Below are 24,197 nucleotides of genomic sequence, written 5' to 3' on the forward strand. Positions count from 1 at the left end.
TGGCAAACCAGAGGCTTGTGATACAGTCCCACACAGTCCCCCAGCACCTATCTCTGACCCATCCCTGGGTTGGTGGAGACGATGTGTGCGTCACTCTAACTCTTCCGCCGTTTAACTGCCAGCTGGCGCAGCGGAAGGCAGGCGGCAGGACGATTTGGCACGCGCGTCATCAGCATTTTTTTTTTTTTTGCTGCTTCCCTCCATTTTCCCCAGGTCTACTCTGGTATACAGCAAAGAAAATAATTCTTTGGGGTCTGTACCTGTCGTCTTCGCCGACCATCGAGGGCTTTCATCGACGAAAGCGAAGGTGAAAATCAGCAGGAGGGCACCGTGCCGCGCCGCTCACCGCCTGCGGTCCGCCTGGATGTGACGTACACGCATCGAACTTTGCGCGATTGACCCTGCTTATCTGCATGACCCCGCGCTTACTATTCACGTGTGTTTACTACACTCGCAGCAAGAAGTCGCGACGAGGCGGTGAGACTTGATTCTCCTTCATCTGCTGCTTGCTGCTGCTGCTGCTGCACAAAGCCCAGCATACTGCACGTGCACCACGACGTCTGCAACCGAGTCCCCCACCCACCTACCCACAAGTTTTAGTCAGGAGAGTATTTTTTTTTTCATTTCCTTCTTTTTTTGGCTGTTGAGTAATGGACGAACAGTAACTTTCCAGTTCAAGTGAGTGTCTGTGGTGGGAATTCACACAAGAACGTCGCTGCAGGTGAGAAAGCAATGACAACTGACGATGCGAACTACATTTTAAAAATTGTTTACTTGTAATACCTGATTACCGTGTAGATTTGGTAGATAAACTGTGCACAGATTCTAGTCAAGTGTAATGTGACCGATATATCATTCGTGAGAGGTTGTGGACCAGCCGGGATTCGAACCGCTACACACGTTTCACCCAAACACTTTCCTCAAATCGCTTGACCTTTGACACCCAACTTTGGACATTACTAGCGAACAAAAATAGTCAACAAAGAAGTAGGAATTATTGTCAGTTGTTACCTACGTGTGTGAGAGTGGGAAGGTGTGTGAATGTGTGTGAGAAAAGTCTGCGAGAACACGTGCGTCAGGGCGCGCGCCCGTCTGTGCGCCTGTGCGTATACATTTAAGAGTGTATACTTAGGTGTGAAAGAGCTTTGCTTATCTAAAGCTGTAAGTGCTGGTTATTCCAGGGCCTGAGGAGAGAGAGAAAAAAAACTAAACTGTGAAAAAAAGTGGAGAAATCGCGAGGAGGCAGCCCGGAGCAGGCGGTGCTGGAGTGGAGACGGAGAGTTGCTGGGTGCAGCGCGAGGCGCACACGCCGCCGTAACGCTATCCGGGATTATCGCAGCCACAGGGCCAGCCATCCGGCCAGACGTGCAGGAAGTTATCATGGTGTCCTGGACTGTGGTGCTGGTCTCTCTCTTCCTCTTCCACGGGTAAGTCGCAGACTTTTATGTGTCCACATTTACATCCTGATGGCGAGAGAGAGAGAGAGGGGAGAAGTCTGGTGTGATAACTTTTGAAATGGATTGACGGGAATGGTTTTGGTCTACCTTTCGGTTTGTCTGTCTGTCCGTCCAGCCAATCGGTCTTCCGTTTCGTGTATGTATATGTATTAATGCCACTCGGATAAAGATTATGATGTTTACTTCTATATATCTCTCACTTTCTCTTTCTCTCGTACACACATGCGCGCGTGCGTGCAATAATAAACGCTGATATAAAATATGCAAAAGAAATAATTGTGTGTAGCTATAAGAAATATCTTTTGCTGTGAAGAAAAAAAAAACATGTACAAGCTCTCGTGCCCATCCCTGCTTCCTGAAAAAAAGACTTCTCAGCACTTTGTTCCCCTAGAAACGCCTCTACGACTGAGTTTTGAAAAGGGAAAGAAAGCTTATTTCAGGACAGTGATATCAAAAATGATCGGTTTCTGACAAGGATTGACGAGGGGTGTACTACAATACACTCGCCTACTACAGTACACACGTGTGTTGTTTGTCAGCACAGGTGCTCTTTATTCCAGGCGCATAAAGCCGCCCAGTGGGGGCATAATTACCGTCTGTGAGATCAGATGGCTGTCGGTAGTCGTGCACTTACATCCCACAGTTCGCGAGCGTGCGAGTTCGCCAAATACGAAGGATACCGAATCCACACGAACGCGCAAGAAAACCCACACATTACTTTACTCGTCCCTGTCGTCTGGTAATTGTGTGTGTGTGTTTGAAAAGCCGCAGATTGACAGACAGACAGACAGACAGACAGACAGACAGACAGACAGACAGACAGACAGGCAGGCAGGCAGGCAGGCAGACAGGAAAGCACAAAGATAAAGAAAAGTAGACAAACAAGATGTATCAAACAAACGAATATCGACAGACTCGCATGCATGATCCCACTCAGGTATATCAGATCTTTATGAAGGTAAATAATTTTTCCCATCATTTGTCTGAGAGACGCTTACAGCTCTGAAAAGTCAAAGCACAGGTAAGAAACATAAACTATTTGGATTTCAATGAAAAACAAGACAGCTCAGCATGTTTAGTTTTAAGATTAGAAAAATAATAATGGTATGATTTATTACTTTTTACACACACATCTTCTAACATTGAAAAGCGTCGAATAGCAGTTATTATTATTATAACCTCTGCAGGATAAGACAACAGGGATATTTTCCACCCGTCTCTTGACTTTGGTGTTTGTCTCGGTAACAGGAAGTGACGTCAGTGGTTGGTTGGTTGGTTGGTTGGTTGGTTGGTTGGTTGGTTGGTTGGTTGGTTGGTTGGTTGGTTGGTTGGTTGCGTTTGACGTTGATGGCAGTCTTTACCTCCAACTTCTGCTTTCACCACCGACCAATGGGTGCTACGCATGCGCTAAATACTTGACATATACCCGTATTCTAATAAGGGTGGCCTTACCAGGAGGGTAACTCACTTCCGAGTAGTTTGTCATGCGTGACTCGTGAAGGTGCCACGGCGTGACTGGCGAACATTATCGCTGCATAATGAATGGATGATGCTGTTGCTGTAGGTAGGTTCACGTGTAGTACTGGGAGTCCGATGGGCGACACAATCAGCACATTTCGACATTCATCTGCCACAAAAGGCTCGCGAGCAGATGCGGTGTGTGTATGTGTGTGTGTGTGCGGGCGTGCGTACTGTGTACTGATCACATGATCACATTGTAATCCGAAGGTCCAACATCTGTGACGACGAGAAGCTTCTACTGTCACGGAACACAACCTCCGGTCCTCGTTGACTGTGAGCACAGCGATAGACTAGCTCCTGGCACAGAAATCTCCATCATGTGAAGTTAGAGGTCTTCATGAGATTCTTTGCATAGGAGGCATGGATGGGTATATGCTTATTATTCACCCAATACATCCTCTCTCTCACACACACACACACATGCAAACACGCACACACACACTCTCTCTCTCTCTCAAGCACACGCCTGCACGTAGAGAAAATGAGGGAGAGAGTGAAGCAGTGAGTAAATGAGAGAATAAGACAACCCGAGAGGAGCACACTGTGCCCATCATTCACTCGGCCCCAGCAGATGCCAAGGGCGGGGATAAAAGACTTGTAGCAGAGTCTTGAAACGGTAACTGTGCGTGGGTGAGAGGATGGGGGATGCTTTGTTGTTGTTGTTGCCTTGACACTACTCTAGCAGCTACGCCTACACATAGCCAGCGCTAGCACCACGTGATACCACTGTACTCTGCATGTAAACATCTCTGGAACTAACACCACGTGATAAGAAACTACTCTAACAGGTACACGTAGACATACGTAGTGCCAGCACGACATCATAAGACAGATCAGCCAATCCAGGCACTCATAAGACCATCGCCCTGACGACGACGACGACGACGACGATGACGATGACGACGATGTTGATAGTGATGACATTATCACGAGGATGCCGACAACGATTACAGTCATCGTATTTTCTGGACACCCATTCTTCCACAAAATGATGCAATGCAATCTTTAACGCACAGACAGACAGACAGACAGACAGAACGACAGACAGGCAGGCAGGCAGGCAGGCAGGCAGACAGACAGACAGACAGACAGACAGACAGACAGACAGACAGACAGACAGACACTTGAGCGAGAGTCTGGCAAGAAAGATCAAAGGGGCGTGCACTGTGATCAAGAGGAGATTACTCAGAATAGCAGTGTGTTTCACCTGGCGTTGCCTGGCACCACCGGTGCTGCTTCTGTCCACCAACTGGCGGCAGTTGTCGAGGTGGATGTGGATGCCGGTGTGAAGCAGCGCCCAGGTTGGCCAGGCGCCAGGTGGAGTAAGTGTCAAGCCTGACAGGCTAATGGCAGTGGCTACCGGCGATGTCGCGCAGTGTGAGGCCGGCTTTACATGCAGACACCGGGCTCGGCAACACGGATAGCTCAGGACTGAGCCTCGTGTCGAATATTTCCATGCAGTCTTCCTACTTTCTTCATGTTGAAGTGGAGTAGGGACATAGAAAAATAATTGTGTCGGGGGTTGTTGTTGTTGTTGTTGTTGTTGTTGTTGTTGTTGTTGTTGTTGTTGTTGTTGTAGTGTTTGGGGTGAAACTCAAAACAAGATACCACTTGCCCAAATGTTGGTGAACACCTCTTCTCCATTCTCGAAATAATCGCGTACAATGCACAGAAGGAGGTCAGCACCACAGACATCCAGATAACAGATTTCTAATATTAAACACTTTCAGGTCTTAAGCCTATTTAGATAATCAGTTTTATAGAAAACCAGTGCATAACAAAAATTTTTGAACTTTTTTAAACTAAAATTGTTTTGAATAACTTAAAATTTCTTAAGTTAGATTTTCAGTCTGGTCAGCACATTAAATTTATTTATTTTTGTGAAGCGCCTTGAGCTTGCCCTTAGGGTAGGGATAAGAAGCTATACAAGCAACCTTTATTATTATTATTATTATTATTATTATTATTATTATTATTATTATTATTATGACATCAGGGGGATTTTGAAATAAAATTTTCTAAATTTGGTTCCTTAGAACTGTTTTAAGTTTAAAAATATATTGTGCAGCTAGCTACAGAGTTCTACGATCTCAAAGTCTCAGCTAAAGGGAGAGCTGGACTAGATGCTAGAGGAAACAGGATTTCACTAGGTTTTACCCAGTCACCAGAAAGAAAAGTTGCCCTGACTAGACCTGTAAAAAAAAGATAAGAGGATAGACAGTGTTCTCACCTTCACCGATACAGGGGTAGCTTGGCACAGTCAAAGGTCTCTTTCTTCTTTCTTTCTTTCAAGCATATGCTAACCTTAAAATGTTAGTCACTCACACGCATGCACGTGCACACACAAATATAAATGGATGGAGAGACAGATGAAGAGACAGGCAGTTACATGTAGCTATAAAACTTTTGGCATTTTTGAAGCTATTATCTCTTCTTTCATGCAGGCAGTATTAATGGTGGCAGTTGTGTTTCATTTCTTACCTTTTTTTTTTCGTCATTTCTCTTTTACTTCTTTCGACAGTTTGGTTCCTTCTTTATGTCTGACACTCTCCTTATCTCCTGCCCAAATTTTTCTGCCTCTCCTTGTACCTTATCTCACTTGTCTTATTTTTAATTCTTCCGTCTCGAGTCTAAGGCTCTCTCTCTTTCTCTAGTTTGTAGTTCTTGTTTGTTTCTTTGAACCTTTTACCTCATTTTTTCAGGTTTTTTTGATCCTGCCTTTTTTTTTTTTTATTATTATTATTATTATCACCATCTTTCTCCCGTTTCCGCAGTTATCGGTTAAAGGGAGTTTTCGCCTATTATTTACTCACCCACTCACGTCCCCTCACTCACTCACTGACTCATAACTCACTCTATTCTTTACATCCCGCCGGTTATCTTCTATCGTTTACCGGTGTACATCTCATCCCAAGTGTGAAGATGGTCAAAGATCTGTGCCCTTGATAGCCGCCTTCCTTTTTTCACGAGTAGACAGAGATCCCTTGGCCCACTGTACCACTCACGGAATGGCTGCGGTGCTGTCTGTCTGAGGTACTCAAGTAATGTTGTTGTTTGTCCTTATGTAATGTCGAGTTCAACCGATCTGATCCCATTTCTGCATTTGCCCGTGAGGACCACTTACTTTTGCACCTGGCAAACCTTCACTTGCACCTGATACAAGGTTACCCATGACAAACGTGTGTGTTTGTGAGAATGTTTGTGAAAGATAAACAAAACAGGAAATTTAGATACTTAAGAAAAAAAAAAACACCTGGAGTTTTACTTGGTGAGCTTTTTGTGTGATCAGTTGTACAAGAAGTTAGAACAGCATTCATACGGACTTTATACGAACTGTCACTGTTCTTCTTTGTCAATTATTAAATATTATATTAAGACTACGGTTTATACTTTATTTATCTTTACGCATGATCAGGTGTGCTTCTGACTAAAATTCTTTAATCTAATTATTAAAACCATCGTTGATGGAGCCGACAACAACGGTGGCTTTTATTTGCACCTGTACTGAAAAATATAGACAAAAGAAAAAAAAAAGCTTAACGGAGGTAAACGGCAAAGATTCTTTAAAGAAACGGAATTCTATTTATCAGGCCTGCTTCCGAGATGTCTGGCATAAACTTGACAGCGGTAACTGGTACTGGTACAGATACTCGTCCTCCTCCTGGTCTTATCGCCTCCCCTGCACGGGTACCTGTCGGGTAATTGATCTCCAACACACAGGGCGGTACATCACCTGCCAGGTAGCATCACCTCACCTGGCGAACAGCGGCCGTCGTACGTGCAGGTCTGAACACAACCTTCTTCTTTCTCCACACTTGTGTGTCTGGGCTTCTCGAGATGAGTACTTTCTCCAGCAGACATGTGAACTCACATAAATGGTGGTCCGTGTGTAAGTATGTACACAAGACACATATACTGATGTACAGTCTACCTGCTTTGCCAGCTGTTATTTCGCTGACCTCTCCTCTCGTCACACATCAAGAGCTGAGACTGGACATAAACAAAACAAACATTTGAAGGAAGTACAGCAAACCCAATCCAATGTTGGAGAACAGGTTGGTATCACAAGGGAAATGTTCACATAGAGTTCACTACAGCAGCTAACCGACAAAGATGGCAATAACAAGGGGGTCATGTTGTCATGACAACAGCAGTGAAGACTGTACAGACAAGTGGGTGTCCATGTAGAGCTGTGCAGTCTTCCTTGTCTAGAACTCTCATCATCAGTCCGTCGTCTGAATATGAACTTGCCAGCGATAAATACAAACTTAGGCAAAAGATGAAGCAACAAGAGAACTTTCACCCCGCTCCTCCCCTCAGCACACCCGCGGCCAGACACACTCACTCACCCACTTACCCCAATACACACACAACTCACCCACCACTTACCACCACTCACACTCATATCCACCCCCTACACCTCCATCCAACATCTGTTTGCCCTGTACATCAAGCCACTTTTTTGTGGGCAGTACAAAAACTGCAGCAGAAGACCACAGCCATCATCCCGACAGGAACGACTGTTTCTGGAAAACTCGCAATGTGCCCCGAGTGGCCCTGCCTCGGAGAAAATATCTCAGTCTGTCTCTAAGCAAAGAGTAAACGTCTGCCCTACCCGAGCTCTGACGAGCGAGTACGTGTCTGATAAACTACCCGCAAGCAGCCTCTCCAAGTGCACTTGGGGTTGGACTTCGGTGGGAAGCTGCCTCCGAGTCGTCACGAGGGAACTCGGGGGGATACTCGTAGAAAGGTTCATTGGTTGTTTCCGAAGACGAAAAAAAAAAAAAGACCTCAGAAAAAGATTTGCCGATCCTTGGACAGGAGCCCACTGGAGGAGACAAAAGCGATATTTATGTCTTACACGCAGACAAGCTGCTTCTTACACCTGTTGCTGAAACTTCACATCAGGGTGATACTATATGCGAGCACATCTCACGGTGATGCCAGGGTATCCACCCGTGTGTAGGAACAGCTGCACACTAGCAATACGGAGACTGGGCAGAAGTTCTTTCTTCTTCTCTGGACCCACCAGTTGTGGGATTCTTGTCTACGTTCCAAGCTTTGAAGTTCGCAATCAAAAGCCACCATTTGAACATTTTAAGAAATTTATTTCAAGATTCAGCAAAAGTCATGCGCAAAGCACACACTTACATACACTCACAGACATACACGTGCGCACACGCACTCACGCAAACTACATACACATTGTACATATATATATATACAGAGAGAGAGAGAGACTTGTGTGTAGTTTTGACAGTTGCATTTATTTTGTTTCTATTTTAACCTTTCCATTTTTTACTGCTGTTGTTCTAATTTTATCTGAGATTCTTTTTTGTATTCTTTTGCCCCTCACATTCTCTCTCTCTCTCTTTGCGTGCGTACGCGCGCGAGAAAGTGTGTGTGTGTGTTTGTGCAAGTGCAAGGGTATGATTTAGTGATGGAATACATTTAGAATACATTTATCTTTCTTTATTTATGTCTAGTGGGTGAGTACATTTAAACTAATTTTATAATCTCTTTCTTTCTCGCTCCTCGTGTCCTCGACAGCTATATGCACAGGCATTCATACTTTCACACACACACACACCTGTGTATATTCACACGTACACCTGAAAATATTCAGACATGCACTTACATAGATTTCATGCATTCCTGAACATACATATGTTCTAACACACACATATTCACATAGACACACACAGATGCAGAAGAAGTGAAGGAAAACTGTAGAAGTAAAAGCTTTACCCAACAATATCATCACAAGAACAAAATATCAGTTTATTGTTGCTACCTTCACTGTATCCACCCTCTTCACGAGGTTTCAAACCCCTACCAAGGGTTTAACCCAGAATTATGTTAGCTTTGTCTCACTCACCTAGACCTGCAATATGGAGCATTCAGCAGAACATGCTCTTTGAGTGATGGGAAGAAAACACAAAATAAAGCATACAGGGTGAATATGAAGTGGGAATGTGAAGGGAGGTCAAAGGTGAAATCACTAAGCGTGCAATAATGCGTGCATGAGTACAAAAGCTAACTTACAAAGATGTAGTTGATTCTACTACAGAGGTTAGCATCCACATCACTTGTGTGCAGGCAGGCAACTATTTCCAGCCATTAAACTTACCCCGACTACAGCTCGGGTGGAAACCGCAGGATGTGTGATCTAGCGAATCGTTTATCATCCTCCCTCTAAATAGCCTTATCAGCATTTCTTGTGGCTACAGTGCAGAATGCGAACTCCTTGTCAGCGCTTCGTGCTTTGCACAAAATCTCGACCTCCTGCCCCTGGGGTCGTAACCATGACGTACGGGTAAAACTATCCTGGGGATGGAGGATGGGGAGGTGAGGTAAAGCTACGTGACGAAGGTGAAGCGGAATCGTCTGGGTGGAAGCTGGCGCAGACCTCGACAGCCTGCAGATAACCCATGACCACCTAGTGTGTGGCTTCTGGGTGCTCCCTGAGGGGAAGCAGCTTCTGGGGGCAACGGCGTACTTCCGGTCCATGGGCGCGGGCCCTGGTGTCAAAGAACTCGTATGATCGTTTGGTGGAGGCCGACTGTGAAAGCGCGCTTTTCCTAAACAAACAAGCCAAGAGGTCAGAGGAGGGTCAACAGGGTGCAACGACTTCTTCCTGCGAGTGGAGAGAAGTGTACGGCATGGAAGTTGTTTTTGTTCTTCCGCCCGTGAAACAATCTCACTTTTTCTTCCATCTGCTTGTCAACGCATGCTCATGAAAACATTCAATATTTTCGTTTTGGGTGTAAAGTGGATCTCTTCATGCACAGCCTCACGACTGACAAGGGGAGAGTACATGGCGATGGCAACATGGCGTCAATACATGAGAATATTTTGTGAGTGTGAGATGGATGAAGGTAAAAATACACAGGACTATACACAGTCTAAGCTGCACTAACCGCCATTATAATTAACCCAGGTCTTGTTCTCTTTTTTTATTATTATTATTAAAACTGTCTAGAGTGGATGTCCATCATAGTAAAGGTTGGTTTCCATAAATCAGCAAAGGTTGGTAGCACATTTTTACAGACAAGATTTTTGCATGTGTTCTGAGGCCTGCTTACATCCGGGGCCTCGCCTCAATGCTGAAGAGGTGGACTTTGTCCCCAGCATCTGACATTTTGCATCCGTCATCGCTCTGAGTGGACCGCGTTTGTTCTCTGCTAAATTGTCGGAGGACCTTTGTGGCTGGTGAGCGAGAGAGGGTAGAAAAACGACATAGCTGACATTTTCAACCCTGACTTGGGGTTCAGTGCATTCGTTTTTGTTCACCCCTTCTTGGAGGGTGCGGGCATGCGAAGAACCCCCAGTAGTTCTGCCCCTTGTGTGACAGAGACCGGGGGTGTGAATATGATGACATTTACAATGTGTCAGAATAAATAAATTCGTGTGAAAAAAACAACAAAGGTGTTTAACAATTTAATGTGATTTGCTTTGATGTCCTCCATGCTCTCCCGCTATACAACAGCAGTGTACAAACTATACTCATCACAATAAGTGTTGAATGTTGCACTGAACTGCGAAATGAAGAAACTGTAGGATTTTAATTTTGTGTTTATTTCCGAAACCACAATGTAAACGAGAATTCTTTATTGGCCTAAGTCAGTTCGGTTTAAACTGAAGATTACTGCTAACCGAAGACACACTTTATTTATTACAATATATCAAACCATAGAAATGATGCGAACTAACATGACCAACAATGTGGTTAGTAAAGCTCGATCAGCCTGTCGTAAATACAACAACCCCTGAGAACAAATTCGCCAGAGAACAGAGTTGAGAATAACACAGAAGGACAAGAACAACCTGGGGAAAAGAATGTTTAGATGATCACTGTGATATTAGGGTGATATTTGCTAATTTATTAACCGATTCATTGACCGTTAGACCTGTCATATTGCAATAGCTGCTCACTGGTCCTGTCTTTTTTTAGAAGAATAAAATTGTTAGCAAACTTTTAACTTCGCTTCATCTCTGACCGAGTTTGTATCTAAAGTGAACTGTTGAAACATATCCAAGTCTCTAATGACTGCACCTTTCAGCATTGCTGCCGCGAGAGAGAGAGAAGGAGTGAGAGAGAAAGAAAGTGCTCGACAGGTGCAGCAAGCAGTGCATCGAAGCCCATGGTATTCCATATTTCTCGAAAATAACAAAAATAATCCAGTTTGATGGATTTCCGCCTCTCATGCCCATTTAGTTTCGCTTGCCTGCACGCCACCTGTTTGATTGATTTTGCAAGCGAGTGTTCACAGACTTGTCTGCTCGTCTAGCATCGGATTTGAATTAATAGCTTAGCCATGAGTGTGTGAGAGGGTGAGTGTGTGGATGAGTGAGTGAGTGTGTGAGTGAGTGTGTGAGTGAGTGGGTGAGGGGTGGGTGAGGGGGTGGGTGAGGGAGTGGGTGAGGGAGTGATATGGTGTGGCAGGTAGAGACAGAGGATGAGACAGAGTGTAGCAGAGGGAAAGAAGGATAAACAGATCCAATAAGTTGTAGCAGTTTCTTTTGCAAACTTTTCCAGAAGACGATTTTCCTTCACAAACCTGGTGGCATGCGAGTTGACCGGCAAGATCACCTCCAGGCTGTGTCCTAAGTTGTATGTTTACATTGAAAGGTGATGGTCGTGATGACCAGTATATCAGTGTGTGTGTGGGGTGGGTGGAAGTGGGGAAGGTACCCTGTTAGTGTGATCAGGTGTTGTGAGCCAGAGAGAAAACCTGTTTGTGTTGACACCCTAAGGCTTGGCAGTTCTTTGAAAAATACAATCAACATCAGCTTAATATCATCAGAGCCCCACTGTTGGTGTCTCACACATACGTGCACGCTAGTAAACCTAAATGTGATGGATGGAAAATAATAATTAAAAAAAAACCAACCACGTTCACTACTGCGAGAACGAGTTTGAAAGAACCCTTCTTTACACATTTGTGGAGTTATATATTTATATATCCGATTCACTCGGTCAGCTTATGACAGTTACATTACAAACGGTGACAGCGTACATCTGCAAAACATGTTTATCATTCTTATTTATTGTTTGTCTCTTTCGCATTTTTGGAGTTTGCGTAAACTGCGGGACGACCGTGACCTGCTGCACAAGAGAAGGAATTGGCTTCGTTCCACTCCAGGGCCTCACCCCGCACCTCCACCTCGCTCTTTGCTCTCAGTGTCTGAGCCGCGCTGACCTTTCACCTGGTGTTGTTTGCATGCAAACCACGTGATGCCAACTCCGTGTCTCGGCGTCCCAGGTGTGTCTACAGCTGATTGGCGCATGATCGTCTGCTACTCTGCAGACTTTGTTTCTTTGCTTTGTGGGTTCTTTCTTCCTTTTTTTTAAGTCCTAGAAGTTTATAATCCTTGCTTCCTACCCTCCCTAGCCTGACATCACCTTGATGAGGTCGTGACCTAGACCTCGCAGACGTAAGACTGTAGATTGTGATACATCGGGTGTTCCGTCAATACCCCGTTTATCCACCCGACCCACCCTACTGCAACCTTCCGTAGTATTATGTATGAGTAGCTGCCTCAAACCTTGTATATATATAATTTGTTGCTAATTTTCTTTTTCTTTCTTTGTTTGTTTGTTTTGTTTGTTTGTTTTTTTTTGGGGGGGGGGTTTGTTGTTGTTGTTGTTGTTGTTGGTTTTTTTTGTTTTTGTTTTTGTTTTTTTGTTTTTTTTTTGCCTCTTGGTGTTTACGTCACCTGGATTCATGATACACGTGTTCGCATATGATAAACGTAGGTTTACGATTATACATCTGTTTACACATCATAAACATGTGTTCACACTCATCATAAGCCTGCGTTCATACCACTCACAAACCTGTGTTTATATATATATCTTTAACCTGTTTATGAATCATCATAAACCTGTGTTTATTCCCATCATGCCCAGCGTTTTCTCGTGCCTCCACCAACTCTTTTCGCCATTGTCAGCGTGTCCGCCATCCTCACCTCCTGTAGCTGCGGTCTACCGGTGACGTCAGCGCGTGAGCTGTGCTCGTGCATGCCGAGGCCGTGCAGTGTGTCCAGCTCCAGCTTTCAATTATTCACCGATTAATCGCCTTCTGTCCCTCCGGCTTCCTCGCTTGCGTATGCAACGACAGATTGAGCGTTTGCTGCGGCCATCTGTAATAACCAGAGATCAGTGTATGGCATCCCAGCACGAGGGACCGCGTTCCCTGCAGGGAGCCTCCATCCGTGGGGACACCCCGGCGGGTAGGGGAGGCGACAGTCTACAGCTCATCGGTGTTGTGGAGCAAGGATGCACGTGCTGACTGTGGACTTGCACTCCAACAGAAACGCGTCACGTGACTATAGTAAGTCTCGTTTTGACCTAGACGAATTGGGCCTCGGGATGAACAGAGCTGCACGAATTCAAACCTGTGTACAACAATCTTATAAGAGCAGACAGACTGTATTACAAAAATAGTTTGAGAGTTATAAGACAGGCATCTACGATAGATAAACGATCTATGCATTCAGCTCACAATCAATTTGCCTAATGGTCGTTCGCCGATCACAAGCTGCCATCTTTATGAACCCCTCTCAGGTGAGGGTTGTCTTCTCCCCCGTCCTTACAAATAAAAATAATAGTTAATAAAACTGGCAGAGCGGTGCACTTTTGGTTGGAAAGTTGGGGTGGTAGCTATTTCGAGACCTCTACACGGGGTAGTGTCGAAAAATGTTGACGCAGTTCGAAGCAGGTTAAAAAAAAAAAAAAGGTCTTTATATGGCTCAGCGTATTTTAGAAAAAACGGGAATCTGCATGGTCTCCCTACAAGGGCCCGCAAGGGTACCTCAGGGTTAGCGGAAATGTCCTGTCAAACAGGTGGTTGGCTAATAATCTAGAGGTAAAATCTTGAGTACAATCTACATTGCTGACTACGGACGCCTTTCTAGACCTGTAAATGTAAAGCGATGCTAAAGCAAACCTGGGTGGGTGGGTGTTAATGTATCTCTGATTAACTAACAGTTACGTCCCAAACTTACAGAAAAGCTAACAACCCGAGGCTAAAAAAAAAAAATGAAATAAAAGTCTCTGGACTTTTAAGTGCCCTATTACTGTTACAGAAACTAATTATTTTATAATTGAAATAGCAACAACAGAAAAGAAAGGGGCTGTGAATTATGCAAACAAAAATATTTGTTAGCAATGCTTGACACCTCGTAAAAATGGAGGCAAAGCACGATTGTTCTCAGCTCATTTTGGGTATTATTTCATGCTGTCGACCTCTGAGAGTCTCTCCCCCGTAATGGGACATTGAAGCCGTTGATTATAATGAGCTGCCTTGTTAATGAACGCCCCTGATGACCCTCGCACCTGCTGCTCCTGCCCTCGGTGACGCGACATTTCCCGAGAGGTGATGGCGCCCTCGTTTACTTGTACCGCTGTTAATTTTCCTTCGTAAGTACCCGCATAAATTACAAGATATATTTATACAGAAATTAAGAAAGTGTCTATTCGATAGAAAGAAAAGATGCAGGTGTTTACATTAATTGATGTTTGAGAGATAATTTGAAAAAAACTCACTCCGAAATAAAATTAATAACTCCAAGAATCCAATCAAGCTAAAGATTTAATGTATATTTTAAACCCGGAATAAGCTGTATGAAAACAATGGCCAGTTCCTTTAAAATCATATAAAATAATCTCTCAGGAAGTCCACCCCAAACTCCCAGCAGTACTTGCGGTGATAGAGGGTGTCTGAGTAGTGGGGTGGACTGTACTCAGTGCTGAGTGGAAACAAAATGTCGGGCGGCTGGTAGAACAATAGGACTTGGCTTCCCAAAGTCAACACCTTTCCTTCTCTGTACTCAGCGCTAAATGTCATTGTGCAGACCTCGTGGAAAAAATTTCACGTGCTATCATCCATTCGCAAGAGAGGAAATCACAAAGTTTAAACAAACATCTGGGATCCCTTAGTCTACTAAATATAGTGTGTACAAGTAGGGAGACCATTGTAAACAAACCTTTCTTGTTTTGTTTTTGTTTGGCCACCAGGAGAGCTTTTGGTTGTACCGCACAGTGCAAGAGAAGGTTACACCATCTGAAAGTAATAGCAGTCACCAAGTTCGAGTCTGGGGGGAAAAATGGCGAAAGAACTTTGTAATTTTTTTAACGGTCTTTTATCGATGCTTTACCAATTAAACTTTTAAAAGAGTCAAAAGATAAAAAAAAAAAAACATAATAATAACACAAGATCTTCAGTATCGCAAACTGTAGAAACACCAGTGATTTGACAATTTATTTTTGGGTGTCCACGTTGAAATTCTATCTGAATTTTTTTATTTTTATTTTTTTTTTATCCTCTTCCTGTCTCTGAATCCAATCTACATCTCGACATCCATGTAGCGATGTACGTATTGTCATCGATCATCCGTTTAGGCAAGTAATCATATTATTTCACGAATCATCCATTTGCTCTCCCATCATTCATTCGGTTTCTCACGTGGGTGAGCTTCAGTCTGTCCTCGCCGCACTCGCCACCATCATCAGTGAGGCAGTGAGGAGGGGAGACATGCATCAGCGCTGTGGGCATTCGGCTCACCACGTGACTTGCCCGCCGCACACTGCAGCCATTAAGGACCACCAGGAGACCAGTCGAGGTGAAAATATGTGCTAAACAGCTCAGGTGGCCGGTCCTTTCAGGTAGTCTCCATCCTCCACGAGGCTGTTAATGAAATATGGTTAGGGTCACCCGTGCACAGCGCCGTCACCTCCGACAGGATCAGCGCCATCGACGGCCACGTGACCAATACGCTTCCTGTACATAAACTCCGATGAGCTGGTCACGTGAGCACACGTCGACACTCATGGCTGACAGTCTCAAAAACTGCCATCACAGACAGAAATTCAATAATAGGGAGAATACAGAAGCCAGAATACATCACCGACATAAATCAGATACTAGAGAGAACACACTAGTCAGAATACATTAAGACATAAATCAAATAAGAGGGAAAATCCAGGAGTCAGAATACATCACACATAGAAATCAGAGGGAGACTATAGTAGTCAGAATAAATTAAAGAAAGAAATAAAATAAGAGGGAGAGCACAGTAGGTGGGAATACAATAGGGACAGAACAGCGAGGAGAGTACAAAGAACACGTTTGCCACCAACACTGGAGACAGAAGCCGTGGAATACGAACACGAACTGACAGACTATTTATTCTATGAATTACTAACAAAGAGAAATTTGAACAAGAATCTGTTGTACCACAGGCTGTAAGCACCCTGAATTAAAAAAAAAAAGTCGTAAGACTGTAAAGGTTAAACCAAGAAATGTTTAAGAATACCGACACAGAGTGTATGCTCTTTCCCTTAATCTTTCCTGGCAGAGTTTAATTTTATGTATTTTTATTTTGTTTGTATGTTGGGGTTTACACTGGGGGTGTTTTGAGTATGTCTGAAGTGTGATGTAGCAAAGTTTTTGTCGCACACCTGCATACTTTATTTGTCTGAGATTATCCGCCCTTGCATTAATTGGTGTTTTAATTGAGTCTACACATAATAATAATTCCGACAAGGAGCAGTTTAAGAAGCCAACCAAGAAAGAACGGGGGAGGGGAACGGAAGGAGGGGCGTGTAGTGCTATTTAATTGTCCCTATCTGAATACAGTACTCTGTGTCCACCAAGTCTATGAAATTAAAATAAATTATGGACAGAAAATCGCGGAGACAGAAGAAAACTGCGAACCAGGTGTGTGTGTGTGCTGCCTGGCGTTTCGTCCATGTAAGCAAGAACATTGTGGTTTTTGTCGATTCCCGGAATGTTTTTAATTTTTATTTTTATTGACTTTTATTTTTCTTTTTGGTCTAGGTCTTGAATTTCTTTATATATAAATTTTTGCGTTTCCCTTTTTCTCAAACATGGGGTCGGGCAGGTCAACTTTTACTCGCCGGGCCAGGTAGGCGCCGAGAAAGTGTTGCTGTCTGGGCTGGATGTAGACAGTTGCTGTTCTAACGCCATAAATATCTCCAAATCCACTCACATGAAAGAATAAGCAAATGATAAAGTCCTTGATGTTGTTCACAGAATTTTAAGAGAGTTCTCAGAGATAAGAAAACCGTCTGAGATGACACCTCGTATCTTAATGACCTGAGTACATGAAGGCGGATCCCACTTGCCTTTATATCTTTGTGAATTTTGTAGTTTAGTGGAATTTTTAATGATTTTATGACAGAAGAAAACGAATAAAGAAAATTAACAGCCGCAGCAGATGCAGTTGTTGTTGTTGTTGTTGTTGTTGTTGTTGTTGTTGTTGTTGTTGCAATGCTGCTGCTGTTGGTTTTAATTTTGTTTCTGCTTTTGTTCTGCCATGTGTTAGCGCAGATTAGCATGCGAAAACTAACGAAAGAAAGAAAGAAAGAAAAAGAAAGAAAGAAAATCAAGCTTAATTCAAAAGAGCGCTGAGATAGTTGATTGCAGCCTACTCTGTTGTTCACACTAAAATGAACTGTTTAGCTCTATTCTAACCAAGACCAGTGTATTTTTCGAAGTTTACTTGTTTGCATCTTCTTCTTTGTTTAATTAATGGCTCCGCATTTTTTCAGAAGTAAAAACAAATAGAACCTAATTCTCGTAGCTAATATGTTCGTTACCCCTCGCGGAAATTCATTTCTTTCTGCAGATCGCCTGCCTGGGTCAGGACCACTCCTTATTAGCTCACATTTGAAAGCCATTTTTGTGCCGAGGGTTTGTCGGAGAGACTAGGTTTCGACTGCTGAGAGAAGATTCGCAACGTCTGTTTTAAACTAATACGCCCGGGGCGGCAAACTTGACATCAAAGAGTTCATGCAACGGGACTCTAACGGAACTGCGTCAGCAGAGGCCCTATAGCCGGTGCTTGTGTGCGTCGGGAGGAATAGGGTATGGTGTATGTGGGGTATGCTGTATGTGGGGTATGCTGTATGTGGGGTATGCTGTATGCAGGGTATGCTGTATGCAGGGTATGCTGTATGCGGGGTAGGGTGTATGTGGGGTATGTTGTATGCAGGGTGTGCTGTATGCGGGGTGTGCTGTATGTGGGGTATGCTGTATGCGGGGTGTGCTGTATGTGGGGTATGCTGTATGCGGGGTATGGTTTATGCAGGGTATGCTGTATGCGGGGTAGGGTGTATGTGGGGTATGTTGTATGCAGGGTATGCTGTATGCAGGGTATGCTGTATGGGTGGTATGCTGTATGCAGGGTATGCTTGAGGGAGGAAAGAAGTCTGTTAGCGAGGCAGGAAGAGAAAGGATTTAACTGAATTTTCTTCTGATTGCCCATTCATCTCTATTTTTTTCTCTTCAGTTCAATCTTCAACTGTGGTGCTGTAAATATTTTTTTTTTGTGCGAAGGGAGTTGGGAGGGAGTAAGGGGGGAACTGAGAGCCGGATGGGGGAGAGGAACGTTTAGAAATGCTAAATTAAATGCTAGTGGAAAATGCGATTCACGCTGGCACGTACTCATCTGCGTGCTTGCTTGAAACGTATTCAGTAATTATCATTAGCTTTTCTTTTTTCTTTCTTTTTTGTTTTGTGTTTTTCTGGGTTGGAGGTTGTGGGTGGGGGGTAGTTGTGATAAGTATGTGAGCCTAGATCAAGTTTATAACCAAATGGTATGTAGACAAGTATGTTTGCGTGTTTATCTGTGCAGCTGTGTGTGCATGTGTGAGTATTTATGTGTACACGTGTGCGTGTGGACCTGTTCTTGTTTATGGGTGAGTACGACTGTGTGTGTATGTGTGTTTGTTCTCGAGTGCGTTCGTGTTTGTGAACTTATCGTTATACTCATGCGTGCGCGTGCCTGTGTGTGTGAGAGAGAGGGGGGTAGAATGTAGACCGTGCTGAGGCGGTACTTCACGTGTACTCGGCTCCGATCTACATACCGTGAGTGTCGGAGGGAACGAGCACTCCGATAACTGGTGAACACACTCACCAACAAAACCCACGCGCTTGATTCTGTGTAAGCGATGCTCTCCTACGTTTTTGGCCCCCCGAAATAGTAACAGAGAGAGAGAGAGAAGAAGAAAGAAACCCCCAGTGAAATGCAATGCTCCACCCATGACTGTTGACTTCACCACCATTTCCCGACCTCGAGTTACTGCGGGGTGCACTGTGCCTACGTCACTAGGCGGCGCTCCACAGGGTAGATCACTCCCTAGAGACGTACTTACCTCTCGCTCCACCCTGCTCCTGCAGAAATCTGTTTCTGACACGTCTGACCTCCGTGATTACAACACCTTCCTGCGCACTGCGAGTTGTGAACCTAATTTCCTCCCATTCCGATTGCCATCTTTCTTCTATATGCATTATGTATGTCTGCACAGCAAGTAAGAAAAAAAAGGTATAAAAATACTTGTGTTGTCTATTTTGGTTCAAAGTTGTTTTTTCAAGCGATGAGATTTCCAGAAATCACCTAGACTAGAAAGACTAGAACATAAAGGACTAAAAATAAAGAGATAAAAGACGTTATCTCCACGGCAACATATCCCGCTAGTCAGCATTAAAAGAGTGAAGGACCAGAGGGTCTGGTACTGAATGTAACGGATGTAACACTTTATCACATTTCATCGTTTCACACCGTCTAACCAAAAATAGAATGAAATCGTTTCTCTCCCACCCCACTCACAAAAAATAAATAAATAAAAAAAGAAAGGAAAGATAGGAATAAAAAAGTGATTGAAAATGAAGGGCGCGGATGTAAGACAGACATTTGCACGAGAAGCAGAGAGACTAAACAGACAGATGAAACCTGAGCGAGAGAGAGAGGAAATGTGGGTGGAGGAGAGGAAGGGAGAGGGTGAGGGAAGGGGAAGTGGAGGAAGAAAAAACGTTTATGGCTCCGATAATTTGTTTTTCTTTACTTTATTACCTAGTGTAAAAGGCCATAGCAGGCAGGTAATATGCGACACTTCTTACCATCGTGTCTTATCTGTCTTGTGCATCTCACAGCGCGTGTTGCGTCTGTCTCGTCGTCTACTTCACTTCCACATCTTCGCTCCTTAAAATAACGGGTACACTTGTGATTACGAGCGTTGGGTTTACCCGAGTGTCAGCAATGAGTGCTTGGGGCCGCGTGTTTATGCTCTTCATCTTGATGGCGATTTGCGATAGATCCTCTGAAGTACCGCTCAAATCTTTTGACAGACAAAACGCCCTTCCAGAAATAGCAAGCAGAGGGTTTTTTTTATAAATATAAAAATAAAACAGACATTTGCTCCTTGGAAAACCTATTGCAGTACAAGTGTTGATGATAGTTCCTGCTTCAAAGGTGATACCTAGATTGGTCTTGATGTGCATCATTTCGAGTAAACTCACTTGTTTGAGAAATAACATCGAATCACATTATTTTACAGTGAAATCTTGCTCTCATGACCAGACTGCACATAAACACCCCTTCAGAAACGGGTGGGGTGGTGGTGGTGAGGGAGGAGTAAAGAAGTATGAGATCTGTGTGAACATGAAGACCAGTGCCTACAGGTGCTACCGCTTGTTGCAGGTCCTGCCAGGCTAGAGGGACCCACGATCCAGAAAAGTTTCTAGAAGAGGCGGGGCAGATCTACACAACGATATTCCACAAGTACAACAAACGGGTGAGGCCCCCGGATGACTACCCCAGTAAGGTTAAAGTCAACGTTCAAGCCGTCCTCATCCACATACGGCAGCTCGACCTGCTCAAACAGGAGCTGGAGTCGGTCCTAGCCCTCAACATAGTGAGTAGAACTCTTACATTCACCGCCATTACACTTCTTCCGCCATCTCTCGCCTTCCTTCCTTTGTAGCGCCCATCGTCTCTTCCTTGCTTCGTGCTTCTTGTTCCGTGGAGGTTAAAAAAGTTTTAAAGAAAGTGGAGATGATTCATTGCAAGATATCAATTACCAACATGGGAGCAGAATGTTTTTCTCGTGCCTTTGAACCGCACAGTTCTCACCTGGGTTCACTTTCATTTTTTTACTGTGACGTCACAAAAGTATACTCGCCGAGTAGCTAACACTTCACACGCTCGAAGCTTTCAAGTTGGTTGAGATTGTTCAGAGAATTAATTTTTTTGGAAATTAAAATTCAGGCCAATCCAGATATGTTCTTCTCTTAAAAAAAAAACCCAACAACAAACAACAAACAAAAAACAACAACAACAAAACAAAAAACAAAAAACAGCAACAAATATAATGATTGAAATTATCCAACGCATTTTGTAACAATATTGTGTTCTTCACAGAAACTTTAAATTTAACTCTAAGAAGGACTCCAGCTACAGCTTTTATTTGCTCCAGTTTCACATTTTTTGCATCTTACTTTTTCTCCTGATTACTTCTGCTAGGTAATGAAGAAACTTCGCCTATGAATGAACCTGTAAATTTGGAATGAGGTTTGGCTGTTTTGGTGTCTTGTCTCTAGACATGGGATGACAAGCGGCTGGCCTGGTACGCCTACCAGGTGTACAACATAACGGAAGGTGTGGATCAGGTATGGAGCCCTTCCATCATCTACCTGAACAGGTAACATTTACCAGGGGCTAGAAGTTTACTTTTTGCGCGTCAGTGACGAAGTAGGTAATTTCTTTGCTGGCGAATATTTTACAGTTGCTTTCTGTCTTCGTTCTGCTTTTAGAAATCATTTTTTTTTTACCAGAGTCTGTACCGTTTCGTTCCCGGCTGATTTAAATGAGCTTGTCATTTGAGACCAGATGATAAGTGTGAAATGGCTAAAAATAATTCTGTAATCAGGATGAAAAAGGAACAAGTTGAACCGTTCAGGAAAAGGGGTCAGATTATAGTCTTCACCGCGAAATAGATGTTCAGGTTGTCAATGGTAGCGCTAGAGAAGTTATCATAAAGACCAGTCGTGGGTTCATGCTGTCAAAAGTATGATATGTGAAGATAATGAAATAGAATAAAGAATATCAATAATGATTGTGACGACAACGACGACGATGATGATAAGGATGATGATGTAAAACTGGCTATCTTTTTCAGTGCTGTTCCGCCAAATCCGTTGTTCTTTTCCAAAGTGACCATCAGCTCAGAGGGACTGATCACGTGGTTTAGACAAGAAGTAGTCACCACAGTGTGCCGCACGAATCCCAAGGAGGCAACCCAGACGTGCGCCATCAGCCTCGGCTTCACCTCGCCGCATGCTGACGAAGAGTTTGGCAATGTAACGACATTTGAGTTAAGTGAAGAGTTCTCCAATCACGCCTGGGAAGTGCAGCCGGGAGAAACGGAAGTAGACAACTCCCGCAAAATCAACTTTGTCCTTTTTCTAGAACAGCTAGAGCCAATGGCCGACAGACCAGAAGACAAAAACCAGACAGATGCTATGGATGTCGTGAGCAACGGAAACGCCAGCAAAGCGAGTTCCGTTCTCGTTGTCATGGCTACTAACTGTTTGGTAGTCACTGTGTTCCTGTGCAATTGTATGCTTTTGTACTTTAACTTGTATTGAAGGATTTAGATGATTTTTTTCCTAGCTGCATTGTCTTTTTCTCTCATTTCTACGCCCCACCATTCATACACTCTCATGCAACAAAAACATCGTTATTTCTTTATGCAACTTTATGTTATGTCACATTTTCGAGGGTTTTTTCCATCCTTATATATCATAATTCTGCCTTATACGAACCATAATACTGCAAATGTGAAATTGTATTTATTTTGATAAACTGCCCACATCGATTTCAAACTACTCTCTCACGCACATTAACAACACGCTGATGATCTGTCTTGGAAATACTAAAACAAAAGTGTTTTACAGATGCAGTCTCCTTCGAGCAGGATTTTTTATGGATCTTTATTTTGATGCAATAAATGGAATATGGCGAATATTAAAATGTGCACGAAAGAAACCAAGGGAGCATGAATGTTGGCTGTGTTCTCGTCAAACTTCATTGATATTTTATTTCTTTAACGTGCTGACCATTGAAATAGAGGTGGCCAGGGATGAAAGCTATTTTGTCTGCACCCAAAGTCTAGTTACAAGAGTAAGAGATTTCCATGTACATACTTACCAGCCATATTGCTATATTGCGTGTTTTTGCTGGAGAACTAGGATCCGAACTACATATTTTCAAGGCCAGCCCGAGTCAAACACGAAATGAACCTTGAAGTTGCAATCAGGTTAACAGGACATAAAGCAGTCGTTACTTTTACACCAAATGCATTTTATATATTTGAAGAAATGAAAGCAGTCGTACATTACCCTTTCATTTCTCACGCCTCTGAAAGGCGCAACTACAATGCGAGAGCTTTGACCTCTCGGTAATGAGACGTTGCCATGACAGTTAACCGACTTCTGTGACGTCCAGGGAAAATTGGGTCTTGACATCTTTGCAAAAGGCAGATGAAAATTTCAAAGTTCAAGATCTCTCATCTTGTGATCGAACAGATTTGTTTATAATTTAGGGAATCAGTATGTGTGATGAATGAGTCCAGGCCAATAATTTTGCACTCGAATTCATCTGTAACACCAAGTAAATCTAGAGACCAAAAAAAATAAAAATAAAAAAATAATAATAATAATTCATGCAATCCTATTACTTGACCAGCATGGTCAAAATATATCCAAAATGCAGTTTCACCACTTTCCTCCTGATCATCTTCTGCATAGTTATTATCAAATTTCATAGTTAAATCATAAATACCTTCATAGGCTGAAGATTGTAAATGATAAAACAATGGGAAAAAATGTAGCACGATCCTATGAAAAATGCGAGTGGTGGTGTTTTACACAGCTCTTCATAATAAAATTCATTTCTGAACACGTCTACCTCATTTATACGTTATGCATGAGTTATCACAGTTGCACATCCCGCATCTGACCCAAGTAAAGCAGCAAAATGCAACAGTTTGTGAAGGACGACACCTTAGTGTGCAAGTGAATGATCTGTCAGCGATCTTCCGGTTGTAGGTGTGATAAATCACGTGCTTCTTCATTGAGTTTACAGACGCATTATCACGATTGACCAAAATGTCATAATCATCGTTAGACAAGTATGCCTTCGATTTAAAAGACTGCAAAAATTAAACTTTCCGGAAACAGTTTTCTGCAACAGCAGATTTTCGTTTCTTTTTTTTTTTTCTGTTCATTTCAAATCGCTTTTCTCGTTTTTTTTCTGTTGTTATTGAATGTGATATGAAATAAATACGTATGAGTATATTTTAAGGAATATGTCACTCACACTTTATATACTATACCATTATTATTATTTATA

The 24,197-nt window shown here is 43.2% G+C and overlaps 1 protein-coding gene across 1 annotated transcript; it reads left to right on the forward strand.

Moving 5' to 3' along the window:
* The first annotated feature begins 188 nt into the window (after nt 1-188).
* On the forward strand, nt 189-23,748 carry LOC112562952 (acetylcholine receptor subunit alpha-type acr-7-like). Its single transcript, XM_025236583.1, has 5 exons — nt 189-721; nt 1,182-1,427; nt 20,487-20,700; nt 21,386-21,486; nt 21,964-23,748. The coding sequence occupies exons 2-5, from the start codon at nt 1,381-1,383 to the stop codon at nt 22,430-22,432; spliced, it is 831 nt and encodes a 276-aa protein (XP_025092368.1). The 5' UTR covers nt 189-721; nt 1,182-1,380; the 3' UTR covers nt 22,433-23,748.
* The last annotated feature ends 449 nt before the right edge of the window (nt 23,749-24,197 follow it).

Source organism: Pomacea canaliculata, linkage group LG4, assembly GCF_003073045.1.
Source record: "Pomacea canaliculata isolate SZHN2017 linkage group LG4, ASM307304v1, whole genome shotgun sequence".
Taxonomy (NCBI): domain Eukaryota; kingdom Metazoa; phylum Mollusca; class Gastropoda; order Architaenioglossa; family Ampullariidae; genus Pomacea; species Pomacea canaliculata.

Bases quoted from the DNA above. Each gene is read 5' to 3' on its own strand.
- LOC112562952 (XM_025236583.1), top strand. From the start codon at position 1,381: ATGGTGTCCTGGACTGTGGTGCTGGTCTCTCTCTTCCTCTTCCACGG. The intron at 20,701-21,385 runs GTGAGTAGAACT...TCTTGTCTCTAG, and splicing joins CGGTCCTAGCCCTCAACATA to ACATGGGATGACAAGCGGCT. The intron at 21,487-21,963 runs GTAACATTTACC...TATCTTTTTCAG, and splicing joins TCCATCATCTACCTGAACAG to TGCTGTTCCGCCAAATCCGT.